Genomic DNA, 16,417 nt, shown 5'->3' on the forward strand with positions numbered 1-16,417 from the left:
GTGCAAAATGGCTGCAGTCGCATCATCCAGGTTGATGCTACACCTTGGTGATGGTTCAGGAGATTTCCCCCTTCAATGTAAAGCGCTTTCAGTGCCCACAAAAGCGCTATATAAAAGTAATGATTATTATTATTTTAAACAAGGGGAATCCGCTTTTAACTTTTATGCTTAAATGCAGACTCAAAACTCATCTTTTTAGATGTGCATTTACTGAATGCACACTGTGCCTTGTCCGAACTGACTACATTATATTTAATGTATAATCAGTTTATTTCTAAACTGTTTTAATTCACTTTAAATACATTTTTCTTTTAATAATTGTTAAGGTATTTACATTTCTTATTATTTGTTGTGATTATTTTAATCATTTTTATTTAAAGCACTTTGAATTACCATTGTATTTGTTAACAGTAATAGGCAGTATGTAGAAGAAATCGAACCAGTACGCTATCAGTGCTTATTAATGCATTTAGTTTTACTTTTTAGTTATTTCATTTATTAATATTAATTTCAATTTGTTTATTGAAACGAAACTGCACACATTTCCAAGTTTGAGATTATAAATGTCACAAGAAGAGCATGGTGCTGTGTGCGGTGATGGCCTGTAGGCTACACTATAACCGTTCTGTTGTTTAAACTTGGCGAAGTGATATGGAACTGTAATGCGGTCAGCAGACCTGGAACACCTGGATAAATTTGTTTCTAAAGATCAAACTAATGACCTTGACATTGCTAGTGCCATGCTCTAACCACTGAGCTACAGGAAAGCATAGGTGTTACCAATTGGTTAAAATTTTAATCCAAACATGATTGAAAACATTAGGGGTTATGCGAGTTGTTTTAGGGTATTTTCATGGAAAAATCTTACATATAATTATGCTAATTAAAATGTGCAAATAAATTATGCCTAAATTATACAACAGCAACCACATTAGACTTTAAACAGTTGAAATTGAGAAGTCTAGCAAAACTCAGCAGACAAATCTATGCTTTTGATAGGCGGGATAATTAAAGTTTATTTTTTGACATTATTTTCAACATTTCATAGATATTATACATTTGATGGGGATAAGGGTTCTAGCATATTCACTTCAGGCTTTCTCTCCTTAAAGAAGCGCCTCTGCTCCAGAATGGCCTGCTGCATTAGTACGAGGTCCACTCCATCAACACAATTCAAAGCACGGGCACTCAGTACAACTCCACTAACACCTGCAAGTAGAGGCAACAGAATATGTTTGTTACATCAAAAACAAATACAACCTGAAAAAAATTTAAACAGACATAGACTGATTTCACTTTGAGCTGCCATTACAGGTGTCCTTCCGGTTTTCTTCCCACCTCTGCCTCGCTATCAATTTCAACATGGCGACGGTGTGAAATCGGTCTATGCTGCATTCCTAAAACATTATACTTTTTTCAGACTCACCCTCAGCTTTTTCGATCTCTCCAAGAGCAAGATACTGAGCTCCAAGTATGGGCTGGAAAGGTTCAACAAATGTCGTTTGCACAGTTACATGGTACCATACAGATGAATGCTGAGCGCTAAGAATGGCTTTGGACTCCTGTGGCTTGTAGCTTGTAAGTCTAGATAGAAAAATGGACACAAGCTGACTAATCAGGCCATTAACAATTTATTTGTGTAAGAAGCAAATAGCAAAGTTTTACTGTAGTGTAACGGAGCTTTGGAATAGCAGCACAAAGGTAATTTCAAGTGGGAATACATACATTTACATCTCAAATGCTTTCAAAAATGTTTATACAGTTATACGCAGTGGCTTAGGCATATGTACTTCTATAATTGACAGTGAACATGCTTCTGAAAGAGTGTGTGATGCTAGTTATTCACTGAGTTATCTATAGCAGCACGTACTCTCCCTTCTCAATATAATAATTTGGTATGACATTTATGGCTCAGAACACCTTTCAGAATGCGCTTTATTCCAGTTTTGTGTTTAAATTATTTCTGTGCAATTCCCCCCAAGTTGCCTCTTTTGTCTATATTCAGTATAGCTATATTCACTGCTACTGTAAGCATGTGTAGAATGTTCAAAGTCCTGTTTGCTAAGATGAGTCAAAATAGCCAACCCCCATGTCTCTACAATGTTCTAATATATCTATATATATAAACTGATATAGATCTTGTCAAATGGTTGCCAGGGTATTCTGGTCTTTACCCTTTGCTTATATTAAGGATGGGCAATATCTTATCATTTGCAGTGTGCCAGTAAAAATTCTCCCCACTATAAGAATTAGTCTTCCTGCGATAATAGCGATAAATTGGAGGGTGTGTGCCAAGTCAGACTTGACTTTGAGGATGCGAATATTGTTCAGATAGTGGTACGAAAATGGGTGGGCCCGATTCCAAAAATGTTCACATCTCTGTACCGAGAGGTCACGCTGTGACGTTTTGATCTTCTATTGGTCTCACGCACTCACGTGGAGTGAATTCGCAAGTCAGAGTTCACCAAACTTGAACTTTGCTACACAGCAAGATATCGTTGGACGGGCTTGCGTTTCCGGTCCGTCGCATTCGCATGCGTATGAATGGAAGTCAACGGAGGGAAAAGTCAAGTGTGACCACGGCATTAGTCTGATATGTGGCGTGCCTTGATGCCTGCCCTGGAATGCTGCCTCAAAAAGAAGCGTTTTATAGCTTTCAAACGCAGCCAGTAACAATTGCATTAGTTTCACCTCATCAGTTCAACAAGCGGAGAAACCTAGAAGTGTAATGTTGGCCTGCTAGTGCGTGAAAGTGTGCATGTGCAAGCATCACTCTCTGTTAGAGATCACCACTCACTTTTTCCTCCTATGGCGATTTGAAATAACCAGTCTTATCAATTTGTAACATAAAAAAATCAGATTAACATTTGCAAGCAGAATTTAAAGGACAGAAGTGTTTTTAAAGGTATGTGCACACACACAATATCAGTGCATTGCACAGAATAGTTTTCACAGCAGATTAAAAAGTCATGGAAGGGGATATTTGGTCACATTGGTGATCTTAGAATGTGTGTAGCAGAATTCTTATTACCAGCAGTAAACAGAGACCAAAGTGATGAAAGTGAAGGCAAGACCTCTATGATGTTTGGCATGGTAACTATACTGCTGTAGCGGCTGTTGTTCCTCTCTAAAGCAGCTCAACATGGTCTCGCCCCCTTTGTTGCCCGTTTCCGGGGATGGCGTTCATATCAATTTTGGGCTTTGTGATGTCACTACTCAGAGAAGTAGCTTGTTGTAGTCCCTCCAACAAAATGTTCGTTGTAGTGATATTCGTTCAACAGAATCTCCCCCTTTGCAGTGAACTTTCAATGTCACAATTTTGCTTTAGTTTGTTGTTTATGATTGAACAGCCACATTACACACTGACTAAAGTAGAAAACAATTGAAATAAAACCAAACCTCCCCTTTAACAACATACACCCTTACATTTCTGGTAATGCACTTTAATCACATATATTCGGGTTTGATAATGCTCAAGTGAGGTACTACACCTCATAATAAATGTACCCAAATTCCTTGCTAAAATAGCAAATTTGATCTGATTAAAGAGCTCTGACATCAGAAATATGTTGTGATTGCCACAAATCTTTCAATAGAACCCATCTAACCTTTATACCAGTCCTTGTATTAGGTTCGGCTGAAGGACAGTCACTGCTGGGTTACAAACTACTCGAACATTTCTGACAACTTTAACTAGAGGACCAACCTGCCACTCGTTCGCACGGATGCACCATCTTTTATTAGCTCGATCTCCCATGGGAAGTGAAACACGGCTGGATGAGGCAGCATATATCACATATATAAGCACTGGTCAAGCGAAAGCAAAACAGTAAACAGCATACAAGCTCTTGCAAAGAGGTTCGTCTGTTTTATGGCGCTTCGCATACTGTGTGCACGCCGCCACTTTGGGGGTTAACGTTACTCGGATAGTCTTCGCTCTGACGTGCTGTGACGTTCCCGGCGTATACTCCCGGACGCGGTGGATTGTGGGTCTACTCCAAGATGGCGGCGCCCTTGCCGAAGTGCTAAGAAACAGTTTTGTTTGAGACTATGTTTCTGATAAAAATAGGCACGATTCCACCGATTCGTAATTTCGGACATCTGAAAGTACACAAAAAGAGACAGTAGGGTTGGGCGAACGAGCGCCCGCCGTGGATCACGCAGAGTGTGTGACTAAGGATGATGATGGGCCACAGCGCCTGAACGAGAAGCAGATCCAGCGCAGACCCCCCTGCAAACACATTCCGATCCAGTGCCTGCAAATCTTACACAGGCTTTGGGCGCTGCCGTATAAGCTGCTGACAGGACTGATCTGTGTGGTCGTCTGCAGACGTAGCGCATCTCGAGCTCGGGAGAACTCAACCGATCCAAGGTGCGAGCACAACTCACAAAACAACATCATTCCCCTGAACAATCCACCATAGTGCCAGGCAGACCATTTATTAATACTAGCACCCGGTGTTGTGTCACGAAAAATCCAAGAGGTTATGAAGAAGATATAACAGGGTCCGTTACTACATAACTACGTTATGATATATTCGCTGAAACGCTCACATTTATATGCTTTGATGTGCATCAGTGTTGTATTAGTAACACAAAGCAGCAGATTATACGAAACGAAGTGGTAAATTATCTACAAACTTTCGTGCAGCTGACGAACTTACATTAAGTTTCTATATAGTGTTAATTGTGGTGTCTAAACACGCCAAAATAGACTACAAGGTCCTTTGACACTTCAAAATATCAAAATTCTCTCAGAATTTACTTCAGTTGTGAACTTTGAAACCTATAGGCCTTCTCCTCCCTCAATCAAAGCAGCCCCCCCGACCCCTTCAGTGGTCCTGCCTGTGGTACTATAAATAATACTTTATAATGTAAAATTTCCCTTAAGAAAAAATGTAAGAGGCAAGACTAGTCCTACAAATGTAAGCAGCAAACAACAAAGAAACATTTAACTGCATTATGACGGAATCGGCTCATGCACTGAATGCATGGAATATGATGACAGCAGGTCAGGTTGCAAATGTCACGCAGACGCTGCTTCTGTACGTCACAAACCCTACACATCATGACAGACCTCACAGCAAAGCAATCTAGCGACAGATTTCAAAAGCCATTTATTTAGACTTGTTACATGAAAAATTGTCTCTTGTTGATGTATTATTTCTTGGTCCTTCTGTAATCTCCATAGCACGACCTCACCTTGCATAGAGCTGAAAGAATTGAAAAGCAGACTGCTCTGTTTTTATAATATGATACACACAGATCCGGAAGTAGTAGGAGTAAGAGTGTTTCGCAATTGGTTTGCTAACCTAACATTGAAACGTTGATTTCAGTTCGGTGAAACACAATTCACATTTAACATAAATAATTCATTGTATTTCATTAATTAATTAATTTATTAAACATCACATTCAGTAACATGGCTTTATTGTTTATGAACATTAAGAGCCTCAGACACTATTCACTACAACTGCTTCTTATCTATGAAATTAATAAAACTAATCGAACTGGACTATATGATTCTCCTTTTTGTTCCACAAAAAAGATTTAAATAGGGGACTTTGACTTGAACTGGCGCAGGTTCCTCAAAGACCTTTCAGGGTTTGAGATTAACTCCATAAATTTACTGCCAGAAGCAAAGTGACCAATAAATGGCTTAATAATTTTGTAGTGCAACCAAGATGTTTGTGTTTTTCTTATTTCTATGTTTTAGACTTCATGCATGCATGATAAGGGCTACATTTTTTAAAATGAAAGCAAGAGTTAAGAGAGCAATTGTTCATAAATCATGTCATGGCTCTGCGCGAATTGCCAAAGGAGGGCAGGAAGTGATTTTCTCCATTGGAATTAACAATAATAAACTCAAAATTTCGATGTTTTGACAGTTCAAATCGATCAAACCAGGATATATTTTGATTGTGTAGCAATTGTTGATGTTCATGAAGGGGGGAAATGCAAGTATTGAGTAGCCGAGCTGGATTACTTTCTAAAACGCTTAATGCACCTAAACATCGAACAACCACAAATAATATTTACCTTTATTTTTTATATTTAACAAAATATGTGACTATGACATTAATTGCCTCAATTCTGTTGTTTCCTCTTCATAATTTTAACACTTTTTCTTTTTTCAAGATTCATACTAAAAATGGATGCTGAGTTGCTTCACTCCCCTGTGGTGGGGTTAACGGAAGATGAGGAGGTGGATGTGAGTTACTGGAACCTTCCACTGGCTTTTATGAAGAAACGTCATACAGAGAAAATCGAGGGATCCAAAGCCCTGGCTCAGAGCTGGAGAATGAAAGACAGGGTAAGGTTGAGAGGGTGTGCATTGAAGTAACATTCCCATTGGAACACGACGCCTGAGTCAAACGAAGTGCCAACGCATTTGGAATAGCTGCTTTTAGTAGGAGAAATGGTGAAAGCAGAACTAAAGCACAGAGTTGTCGATCAGAGGTGGAGGTGATGCTGAGTAAACTTTTGAATAAATAAAAAGTCGGGGGGACTTAGGGCAATGGTTCTCAACCTTTTTTCAGTACTGGACCCCATCGTATCTCAAACCATCCTCATCCCCAACCCCCACACTCACGCCCCATCCCATTTTCTGATTTATTTGTTAAGTCAATATATGTAGGCCAAGCCATATGTAACACACTTTACTGCAGTTTATTCTTTTGACATTCATTTGTCCAACCATTACTGATCAGTTACCGTATAATGTTTAATGTGTGTAGAAAATGGTTAAAAACAAGAAATCAATAGCCGAATTACCAATGTAAAATAGAGGCTATCAATCAGGAGTGCGATACCTGTGAGTTTCCCAACTTGCCCTGATGTGCACCTGACCTGTCCTGACGCATTCCTTTGGTGGCGTAAATTTGGTGCGGATGAAAACAAGTAATTTTGGTTGTGACGTGGCATGAGATCTCGCGAGAAATAAACAATAACACAGAAGCAAAATGCCACAACTTAACACGTGTCCGGGCCCGGTCCTCTCTCGTGAACCGTCCTGCCACTCGTCCTCTTAAGCTCCCGATCCCCTCTGTGAGATATGCGGGACCGGTGCGCACACAGCTGATTACAACTATCACTCATGCCACCGGCCCAACCTCACGGCTCTCGTCCCGCCTTCCTCGCCACATATCCCCATCGCCCCTTACAGGGCAGGGGCACCACCGAGTGTACCTAATCCATATAAAACATATTTGTAATGTGTGAAACATGCTGACTTTTCAAACCACTTCTCATTATTGTTTCCTCAGAATAGTATATTATATACAATTTAAGCATAGACCAGTTGTACTCCACTCCAGTCTTCAGGATCCACTGCTACATTTTATGTACCTTAAACTATACGGTCTCCACAATGATCAAAAGAAAATAAGCCAAATTAAAGCTTGACAAAGGTTTGATGAGCAAACTGCTAAAATTGGATAAGAATGCTGTTGGGGTTTTTAGTAAAGAAAATCTGCACTTTCAAACAAGTTGTATAAGTTCTCTCACTATTTTACTCTGTTTTTCTCCAGATGAAAACCGTGAGTGTGGCTCTGGTTTTGTGTCTCAATGTTGGTGTGGACCCTCCTGATGTCGTGAAGACTTCACCCTGTGCAAGATTAGAGTGCTGGATAGGTGAGCTCTTCATTAGTCTATTTGCCCAAAGCAAGTGAGGAAAATTCAGAAAAAACAACAACAACATTTGCAGTATACAGCAGCAAAAAACTGTATCCAAAGTGAAATTCAAGATGCCACAGTTCATGCTGGCATGGCAATAATGTAATATTTTATGTTTAGATTTCACTGTTTGGCATCCACAATCAAGCATCCACCGTTGTTTATTCCATATTTCATAGAAATCAGACTTTGCTATTGATTTTGTATTCAACATAATATTGTAAATAATAAAACAAATGAAAATGTCATGGACAAAAATGATGGGACCCCTAACCTAATATTTTGTTGCACAACTTCCAGAAGGATTCAGATCAGCCACTTCAGAATAGGCCAATGTTTTGTTCTTATCCATTAGGTGATTTTAGCTGTGTGTTTTGGTTCATACCATTGGAGGACCCATGACCTGTGACTTAGACAGAGCTTTCTAACTCTGGGCAGTACGTTTTGCTCCAGAATGCCTTGATAGTCTTGAGATTTCATTTTGCCCTGCGCAGATTCAAGGCACTCTGTGCAGCAAAGCAGCCCCAAAACATAACCGAACCTCCTTCATGTTTCACTGTAGGTATGGTGTTCACTTCTTTAAAAGCTGGATTTTTAAGCTTTTGATTTGACTTGCCAAAAAGCTCCAGTTTTGACTCATCTGTCCAAAGGACATTCACCCAGAAAGATCGTTGCTTGTCAATATGAATTTTCTTTTCGCGTCAACCAATAAACCTGAGATGAGAGCACGCCCACGCCAAAGAGTATAGATAACTGACATGGTTTCTAGTGAGCCAAGGCTTTTGTCACCATGTATTATCATCATTCAGGTTGAATTTCAGCTTTAAAATTTTTTTTAACAAAGCGGCTGATATTGCCATTACAACAGCAAAAAGACAAGTCGCTTTAACCCCAAAATGGTGGGAACGCAGGGTGCTGGTGTTGCAATGGAACGTTCTTTTGAGTTTCTATACTCTTTCCCCACGCGTCAACCAGGAAGAGCGGGAAAAGGAGCATGCGCACACGTCAACCAGCTGAAACAAGAGAAAGAGCACTGTGTTCGCGAAGTTCAGCTGTGTTTGTTTGTTCACTGCATTTCAGTAAGGAATGTTATATAAACGGTGGATATAACACTGGAATTGCAGATAATTTGAAACTGATAGATGGAGCTGTCCCAGTGCTAAAAAATGCTGGTCATGAACCGCACACAGTAAGGGAAACAACTATGCGGGGACTTTCTTCAGACTTTCTGAAGATACAAAGTATACTATAGTACTCTATAGGTACTCAAGATTAATATGAGAATGTTTGTTTCATCTGCTTTAAGTAAAATTAACAATCAATGAATTATAATTCTACATCATATTAATATTAGTTTGTTAATATCAGCAGTTACTTATGCATGTTTAAAATCAAAGGTTGTAACTGTTAACATTTAATGCACCATGAACTGCACCCATGCAACATGAGCATAACTGTATTTACATTAAAGGTATATTTCACTCAAGAAACACAATTTCCCTCTATTATACTCACCCTGAAGTCATCCTATGTGAATACGACTGTCTTCTTTTAGAAAACCGTGTATCTTTTTACTTTCAAGTGGTAGAATAGAAGTAAATAAGTGCGCGTTTTTGAAGCTCCAAAAAATACATCCATTGATCAAAAGAACTGCTCGACACGGCTCTGTGGTCTCAACAGAGGTATTCTATACAACAACCCTCTCGTTCACGCACAGCCAAGGGATAACAGAAATTAGACATTATCGTTAATAGTGTTGTCAATATGGATATTTATCTTAAACAAACAACTTTTTTTAAGACCACAGAGCCCTGTCGAGCAGTTCATTTGATCAATGGATGCATTTTTTGGAGGTTAAAAAACTCGCCCCTATTAACTACCATTCTACCACTTGGGAGAATAAGGATATGTGGTCCATGTCACCAAAGCAAACACTGATCACCTGAACAGTAACTCTAAAGTTAACTATTATCGAATACAAAAACGTCAATAAAATGAGCTTATGACACCCTTTACCTATTATCAGCTGTTTGCAGAAACACCTAGTTGCTCGGAGACACATGACAGATGTAAAGCTGATGTGCCAGAGAAGACCACAGTAGTAGTTACAACAGCTGTGTGTGTTCAGTTGCAAAATGTGGCAAGCATGATTGGATGTTTATTAATTGATGTTTTTTATTGTATGGCATTTTATAAGCTTATTTTGTCCCTGTTCTTTTTCAGACCCTCTTTCTATGAGTCCACAGAAAGCCCTGGAGACGATAGGGGCCAACTTACAGAAACAGTATGAGAATTGGCAGCCAAGGGTAAGGCTACTGTGTTTCTACTGTGGTACCCCTTATCTATTAAGATGCATCTGGTATGGTAAAGAGAACAAAGTACAACATAATTGCCATGGAGACCGCAAACACAGTAAATATCTCCCTTTTTAGTGTAGCTGTGTAATTTGCCAGAAATTATTACAGCAATAGAGTGAGCTGGCGATCTTTGTACAGCGCAGATTGTTTTCTGCTTTTATACAGCAAATAATTCCTTAAAATTAACATATATGGCTGAACACAAAACGCTTATGTTCAGAATTGTTCCAGATGCGCGTCCTTGATATGGGTGTAACGGTTCAAATTACTCACGGTTCCAGCGTTTCCCATGGAATGCTTTTACTTGGCTGATCCGCCCAGGTATATTTTAGGGGTCATGTGACACGGCTAAAACGAATATTATCGTTTGCTTTAGACGTCACATAATGCAATGTGTATACATGATTTAAGGCAAAAAACGCTATTTTTTCCCCACACCGTGCATGTTTGTATCTCCAAATGACTTAAGGGTGAGTAAATCATGACAGAATTCACATTTTTGGGCAGATTTCCCCTTTAGTTCATGTTCTTTAACACACACAGCAGGAATATTAGGCTGCTGTCGCTTTAAGAACAAGGCAACAGATCCAGTACATCGATACTGTACGCATGCGTTGTTTCTCACCTGTTTACGGTATCTTAAGACATAACCAAGTATGTTTGCTAAGATACTCACCAAGATGGGCATGCTGACAGTACGATTACGTTTTTTACCAAGAACCGTCACACCCCTAATCCTTGACAAACCAACCCTGTCTCCATTTTCAGGGTCTCTTCAACCCTAATAGAGTGTTTAAAATTAGAATATCTCTGAGTGACACTGACACACCTGCACAAGCCTACCATTAATGCACAGAACTCCAAAAAGACTTAGCTCAAACTGCTCTGTATTACATTTCATACTGCATTTGCATGGATTGTTATATTTAAATGTAATGTTTTCTGTCTTCCAGGCACGGTATAAGCAGAGTTTGGACCCTACAGTTGATGAGGTAAAGAAATTGTGTACTTCACTACGCAGAAATGCCAAAGAGGAACGTGTTCTCTTTCATTATAATGGCCATGGAGTTCCACGACCAACTGTCAATGGAGAGATCTGGGTCTTCAACAAGGTAAGATTAAATCCAGTGGATCAAATTCGGTGTGTCTCAATCAGCTCCCTAGATCGTGAATCAGTATATCGTCTACACTCTGACTTATTTTCCCATGACGTGATCACTGGAAACATCACCAATGATGTGCTGACCCTGGATGCTCTTGTGATCGCGCGTTGGGAACTAACACGGGAGTCAGGAAATTGTTGAATATAGTCGCTATTTTTGTTTGTTTGCGCCATAAATTTACCCTCGTCACTTTATATAATTAAAGCTGAACCACTGGAGTGACATGGACTATTTCAACAATGTCTTTACTCAGTTTCTGCGCTTAGATGTTTGGTTACTTTGCCTATGGGGTGAGTCACAAAGCTCCCAGACCTCTTCAAAACTATCTTAAGTTGTGTTCTGAAGCTAAATTGAGGTCCTAGGGTCGATGAATGACTTGAGGGTAATTCATGACAGAATTTTCATTTTTTAGGGAAAGGGTCCCTTTAAAGGGCTGAGCATACTACACTCGAAATTGAAAAAAGACCCTATGTGACCTGATTTCGAACAGAACTCTCCGGGAAAGCTCGAGTTGGCCGGTAAACACCCTCGAGCCACCATTGGTCCATGGCCATTACGCAATAGGTGGGTTGTTAGCAGCGCCACCCGGTCTGTGGGAAATAAAGCGCCATTTTATTTAGCTGAGGTGAGGTCAGATAAAGTCTACATTAAAAAATAAAACGATAACATTTGAGCAGCATGAATGCTCTTTCCTTTAGAAAAAAACAAACACACAGCTATACGCTTGCGATACCGCTCGTTCGTCACAGACATTTATGTTGTTTGTGTGCCCACATGCGCAGAGGCTATTTGCATAAGTCATGTAAACCCCGCCTCCAGAAACAAAGGGGTGTTGGATTTGTTCGAAAACACTATACCGTTTCTCAACATTTTTGATTCTTCGTTTTAACCCAAAATGCAGAACGAAAGCGCAATTCGCCTGGACTATGCTGAGCCCTTAAGTGCTGGTTTTGTCTCTCTATCGCCATCACAACTATATTGAGTGTATCTGAATCCTTGCTGGTGAAGGTAATCCAGGGACCAAGAACCACAATAATTGGTTGGGGATATTTTTAAAGAAATCCCAAAAGAATCTAGTTTGAATTAGTGATGGTTAGAGATTTATTTTTACTGCGGCTTCGGATGACGAGAGAATTGATCCACACATTTGTAATTTCAAGGCATGTGTCTGAAATAAGGCTTTGTCACTCTCAGCATCCACACACATAATACATTAGCCCAGATGTGTGCAAACTTTGGGCTGCAGAATTATTTTTGTTTGACAAAAATTCAAATTGCTTAATTATGCTCCAAGTTGTTGTAAATGAAAATTTGTTTTTATTTGATTACATTTATTTGAAGAATTCAGTTGATTTAACATGCTGTTTAGAAAATAAAATATAGTTAACCAGTAAAGAAGTGGAAACAAACATTCCAGAAAAAAACTGTAATGTAGTTTGTGAAAAAATAAATGATGTGTTATAGGGCCCTTTCAACCTACACGTTTTTTAAGCATGATAACTATTTAGATGGCATCAGTGCTGCCTGGTTTTTGTGTTGCATCATGGGAGTTTTTAGAAACAAATGTTTCCGTACAGTCAAAAGATTTTGTAGATGCGACGGCCTTTAAAATGGCTGAATACCTGATCAGTGCCCTGACTACTTACAAGGAAATCTGTTTGAGACACACTCTTATATACTTTCATACTAGTGAGCTCTGCATCCACAGTAGTTTGTTTACAATAGTTTTTTCTTGATCTCTTGAACTGTTGAGTTACAATAATATTTTTCTCCCCTTCCTCTTACAGAACTACACCCAGTACATCCCTCTCTCCATATATGACCTACAGACGTGGATGGGAAGTCCCTCCATTTTTGTGTATGATTGCTCTAATGCAGGGATCATTGTCAAGTCATTCAAACAGTTTGCACTGCAGCGGGAGCAGGAGCTAGAGGTGTGTAATATGTTCTGTTTTCCTGTTGTATGACTTGATTGTACGGTTTTTATACTGTACCAACTGTATATTGTGTCCCCTACCCTCAACTTAACCATCACATAAAGTGTTCTGCCTTTTTTCTGCATTCAATTTAAGCCCAAGGGCAAATTTTGTTTTGAATGACAGCGGGTGCCGGGGCAAGACCATACGGCATAACCTGCTATTGTTAATATGGTGATTCCCATTCACCCTCCTCTCTTAAAGGGAACCCTGTGTATAGAGAGATGTATGGCTTAATACATTGTAATGGCCTACTTGCATTTGTCGTTATAGACACACAATCAGCCATATCACCCTGTAGCCCAAGACTGGTTGCCCACTGAAGCTAAGCAGGACTGAGCCTGGTCAGTACCTGGATGGGACACCTCTTGGGAAAGCCAGGTTGCGGCCGGAAGAGGTTTTAGGGGGTGCTCACTCTGTGGTCGGTATGGGCCTAATGCCCCAGTATAATAATACTGAAAAAAGCACTGTCATTCGGACGAGATGTTAAATCGAGGTCTCGACTCCTTGTGGTCCTTAAATATCCCATGGCAATTCCAGTAAAGAGTAGGGTTGTAACCCCGGTGTCCTGGCCAGAATCCCCCCACTGGTCTTTGTAAATCATGGCCTCCTAATAACCCCCACCCTCTGAATTGGCTCTATCTCTCTCCTCTGCACTTATAGCTGTTGTGCAGTGAGCATAGCATGTGAGCAGAGCGTGGCGTTTATATTGCTTGCGGAGAGTGCATTTCTGAAAATTCCTCTCCGCTCGCTCAATACGCTCAGAGTTGTAGCTAAGCCCTCTTGGTCATTTAATTTTTTGCTGTGTGATTATTGTCCCATGTACACCGCATGATCCTGAGAACCTGAATAATAGCGCAGAACTACAAACGCCTTGTCCATTTGCGGAGGTGTGCGGGCCACAAGAGGTTTGATACAGGCTCATTTCAGTAAAAAAAACATTATTACATTCTCTGAAGAAGACATTGTGTCACTTACCCAATGTAGCAGTTGCTTTACTGAATTAAAACCTAAATAAACCTTGATGTCATATGAGGCTGACAAATGTGATCTCTGGAGGACGCATGCAGCCTTCGAAGACCCAGCTACTTTGTCCAACTTTCTAAAAGTACATTCCAAAATGTTGTAACGATTGAGGTTTGACGTTTTAAGACCACATTTCCCCTTGTTTTGGTCTATTTTTCGAAAAATTGCGTCGCTCGCATGCCCTGGTGGTGAGGGCACTGGCACCGTTGTACTTTGGCTGCCGTTGCATCATCCAAGTGGATGCTGCACACTGGTGGTGGTTGAGGAGAGACCCCCCTCATATAATTGTAAAGCGCTTTGGGTCTACAGCAATACACAATCAAGCATTCATTCATTCGCATAAAATATTTATTTATTCATTTTTAAATTGTTGGTCAGAAACAATTCAATACATTTACATTTACATTTACATTTAGTCATTTAGCAGACGCTTTTATCCAAAGCGACTTACAGATGAGGAAACATTGGAAGCAATTATAACAACATAGGCAACAAAATACATAAGTGCATCAAACTAGTCCATTAAAGCCTAGCACAGTATAAAAAGCTAAGAATAGTGAGGTTAGTAAGTGTTTTTTTTTTTAAAGAAGGAAAGGGAAGAAAATCAATCAGCGACGTGTTGACGGAAGAGATGCGTTTTTAGGCGTTTTTTAAAGATGCTTGCAGCAGCTGGTAGATCGTTCCACCAATGTGGAACAGATCCAGAGAAGGTACGGGAGAGTGACTTTTTTCCTTTTTGGGATGGTACCACTAGTCGTTGTTCCTTTGCAGACCGCAGTGATCTGGCAGGAACATAGATCTGCATTAGCGAGTGGAGATACGATGGTGCAGATCCGGTGTTGGTCTTGTAGGCCAGGAGCAAAGCTTTGAACTCTATGCGGGCGGCAACAGGGAGCCAGTGTAACCTGATGAAGAGTTACATGCGCTCTCTTCGGTTCATTGTAGACAACTCTTGCCGCCGCATTCTGGATCATCTGGAGAGGTTTGATTGTGCAAGCAGGAAGTCCAGCCAGAAGTGCATTGCAATAATCCAGTTTGGACAGGACAAGAGCCTGGACTAGGACTTGCGTAGAGTGCTCCGATAGGAAAGGTCTAATTTTCCTAATGTTGTAGAGGATGAATCTACAGGACCGGGTGGTGCTGGCAACATGACTTGTGAGGTTAAGCCGATCATCGATTACCACTCCCAGGTTTCTGGCTGTGCTGGACGGTGTAATCGTTGATGACGTTACGTCTAAATAATGTTACGTCTAAAACAATACATAGGCGAATCCCAATGTTACACAGTCGGGATGTACGTTGCAAATACCTGCCCATGTTTAGGCCTGCCTGCCGGACTTGCACAGCCAAATCATTGAAAGTTCTGCAGGTGTTGTGGATAGGGTTGTGTGATGTCTACCAAATTGGCACAAACAGTGAAACCTCGCGATGGACGATGACATTGTTGTTTTTTAACAAGCTACGACAATATGAAGTAAGGCGCGTCTAGAGGCAAGCTGCGCAGAGACACAACTTCTTTATACAGCGCAAGCTGGGCAGTTATCAAGTCAGGCGTGTATGGAAGGCCGTTTTGCCAAATATTTCTTTAGACGTAACGTGAAAAGACGTCAAATGCGTGGATTTGTAATTGCGTGTAGATGCGTAAAACCCAGGAATTCCATTGTCAAAAAAAGTCACAACAAGCAATGTAGCCCTTATCATTTTTTATTTTAGGAAGGCTTTCCTTGTTTACTCTGCATGATTCATTATATTAAGGATTTGCACTTACAGCACTTAATGCCCTTTTTAATTTTACCAAGTTGCTTTATAACATGAAAATAATTTTTTATATGTTTTGATATTCCGAATCAGAAAATAGATGCTTTATTTTCAACAGATTTTGAATGTCACATTCTTATTATTAATTTGGAAATTTACCATCAGGTAGACATAACTGGGCACATACAGTAAAGAAATGTAAATAATTTTAAAGAAAACATTGTAAATTTGTTTAAATAATGTAATTCTCTTAGTAGGACTTTGTGAATGCTGGTATGTTATGTTTTTATGCACTGAAATTAGCTTTATGTATCAGATTCCTTTAAAGAAAAGACCCAAGAGATAGAGACGGGCAAACAACCCAAAAAGAAGCTAGATTCAGCCCGAGGCTGTTCTCATTTTCCTGCCCTGCCCCGCCTTGCCCAAGGCAGTTCTCATTTCCCCGCCCTGCCCTGCCTTGTTT

At 40.1% G+C, this 16,417-nt stretch overlaps 2 protein-coding genes across 7 annotated transcripts in view; one reads left to right on the forward strand and one right to left on the reverse strand.

The window, feature by feature from the left end:
* Nucleotides 1–484: 484 nt before the first annotated feature.
* ten1 (TEN1 subunit of CST complex) lies at nt 485–3,940 on the reverse strand. The gene is made up of 3 exons (XM_079460345.1): nt 3,707–3,940; nt 1,427–1,584; nt 485–1,209 (listed from the first exon to the last, which is right to left on the reverse strand). The coding sequence occupies exons 1-3, from the start codon at nt 3,787–3,789 to the stop codon at nt 1,052–1,054; spliced, it is 399 nt and encodes a 132-aa protein (XP_079316471.1). The 5' UTR covers nt 3,790–3,940; the 3' UTR covers nt 485–1,051.
* A 32-nt stretch (nt 3,941–3,972) lies between these two features.
* The window catches only part of rptor (regulatory associated protein of MTOR, complex 1), a 60,097-nt gene continuing 47,652 nt past the window's right edge, over nt 3,973–16,417 (forward strand). For 5 of the 6 annotated variants that reach the window (XM_079460348.1, XM_079460347.1, XM_079460349.1 and 2 more), the window contains exons 1-6: nt 3,977–4,372; nt 6,139–6,313; nt 7,530–7,632; nt 9,898–9,980; nt 10,985–11,143; nt 12,982–13,128. In XM_079460348.1, the coding sequence (XP_079316474.1) occupies nt 6,152–6,313; nt 7,530–7,632; nt 9,898–9,980; nt 10,985–11,143; nt 12,982–13,128 (654 nt within the window). In that variant the 5' untranslated portion in view covers nt 3,977–4,372; nt 6,139–6,151. Of the gene's footprint in view, nt 4,373–6,138; nt 6,314–7,529; nt 7,633–9,897; nt 9,981–10,984; nt 11,144–12,981; nt 13,129–16,417 lie in introns of all 6 variants that reach the window. The other variant, XM_079460346.1, reaches the window with a different exon arrangement.

The sequence above is a fragment of the Barbatula barbatula genome (assembly GCF_947034865.1).
Source record: "Barbatula barbatula genome assembly, chromosome: 7".
NCBI classification, from domain to species: Eukaryota; Metazoa; Chordata; class Actinopteri; order Cypriniformes; family Nemacheilidae; genus Barbatula; species Barbatula barbatula.

Bases quoted from the DNA above. Each gene is read 5' to 3' on its own strand.
- ten1 (XM_079460345.1), bottom strand. From the start codon at position 3,789: ATGCTGCCTCATCCAGCCGTGTTTCACTTCCCATGGGAGATCGAGCTA. The intron at 1,585-3,706 runs GTTGGTCCTCTA...TTTTCTATCTAG, and splicing joins TCCGTGCGAACGAGTGGCAG to ACTTACAAGCTACAAGCCAC. The intron at 1,210-1,426 runs GTGAGTCTGAAA...CTCTACTTGCAG, and splicing joins AGAGATCGAAAAAGCTGAGG to GTGTTAGTGGAGTTGTACTG.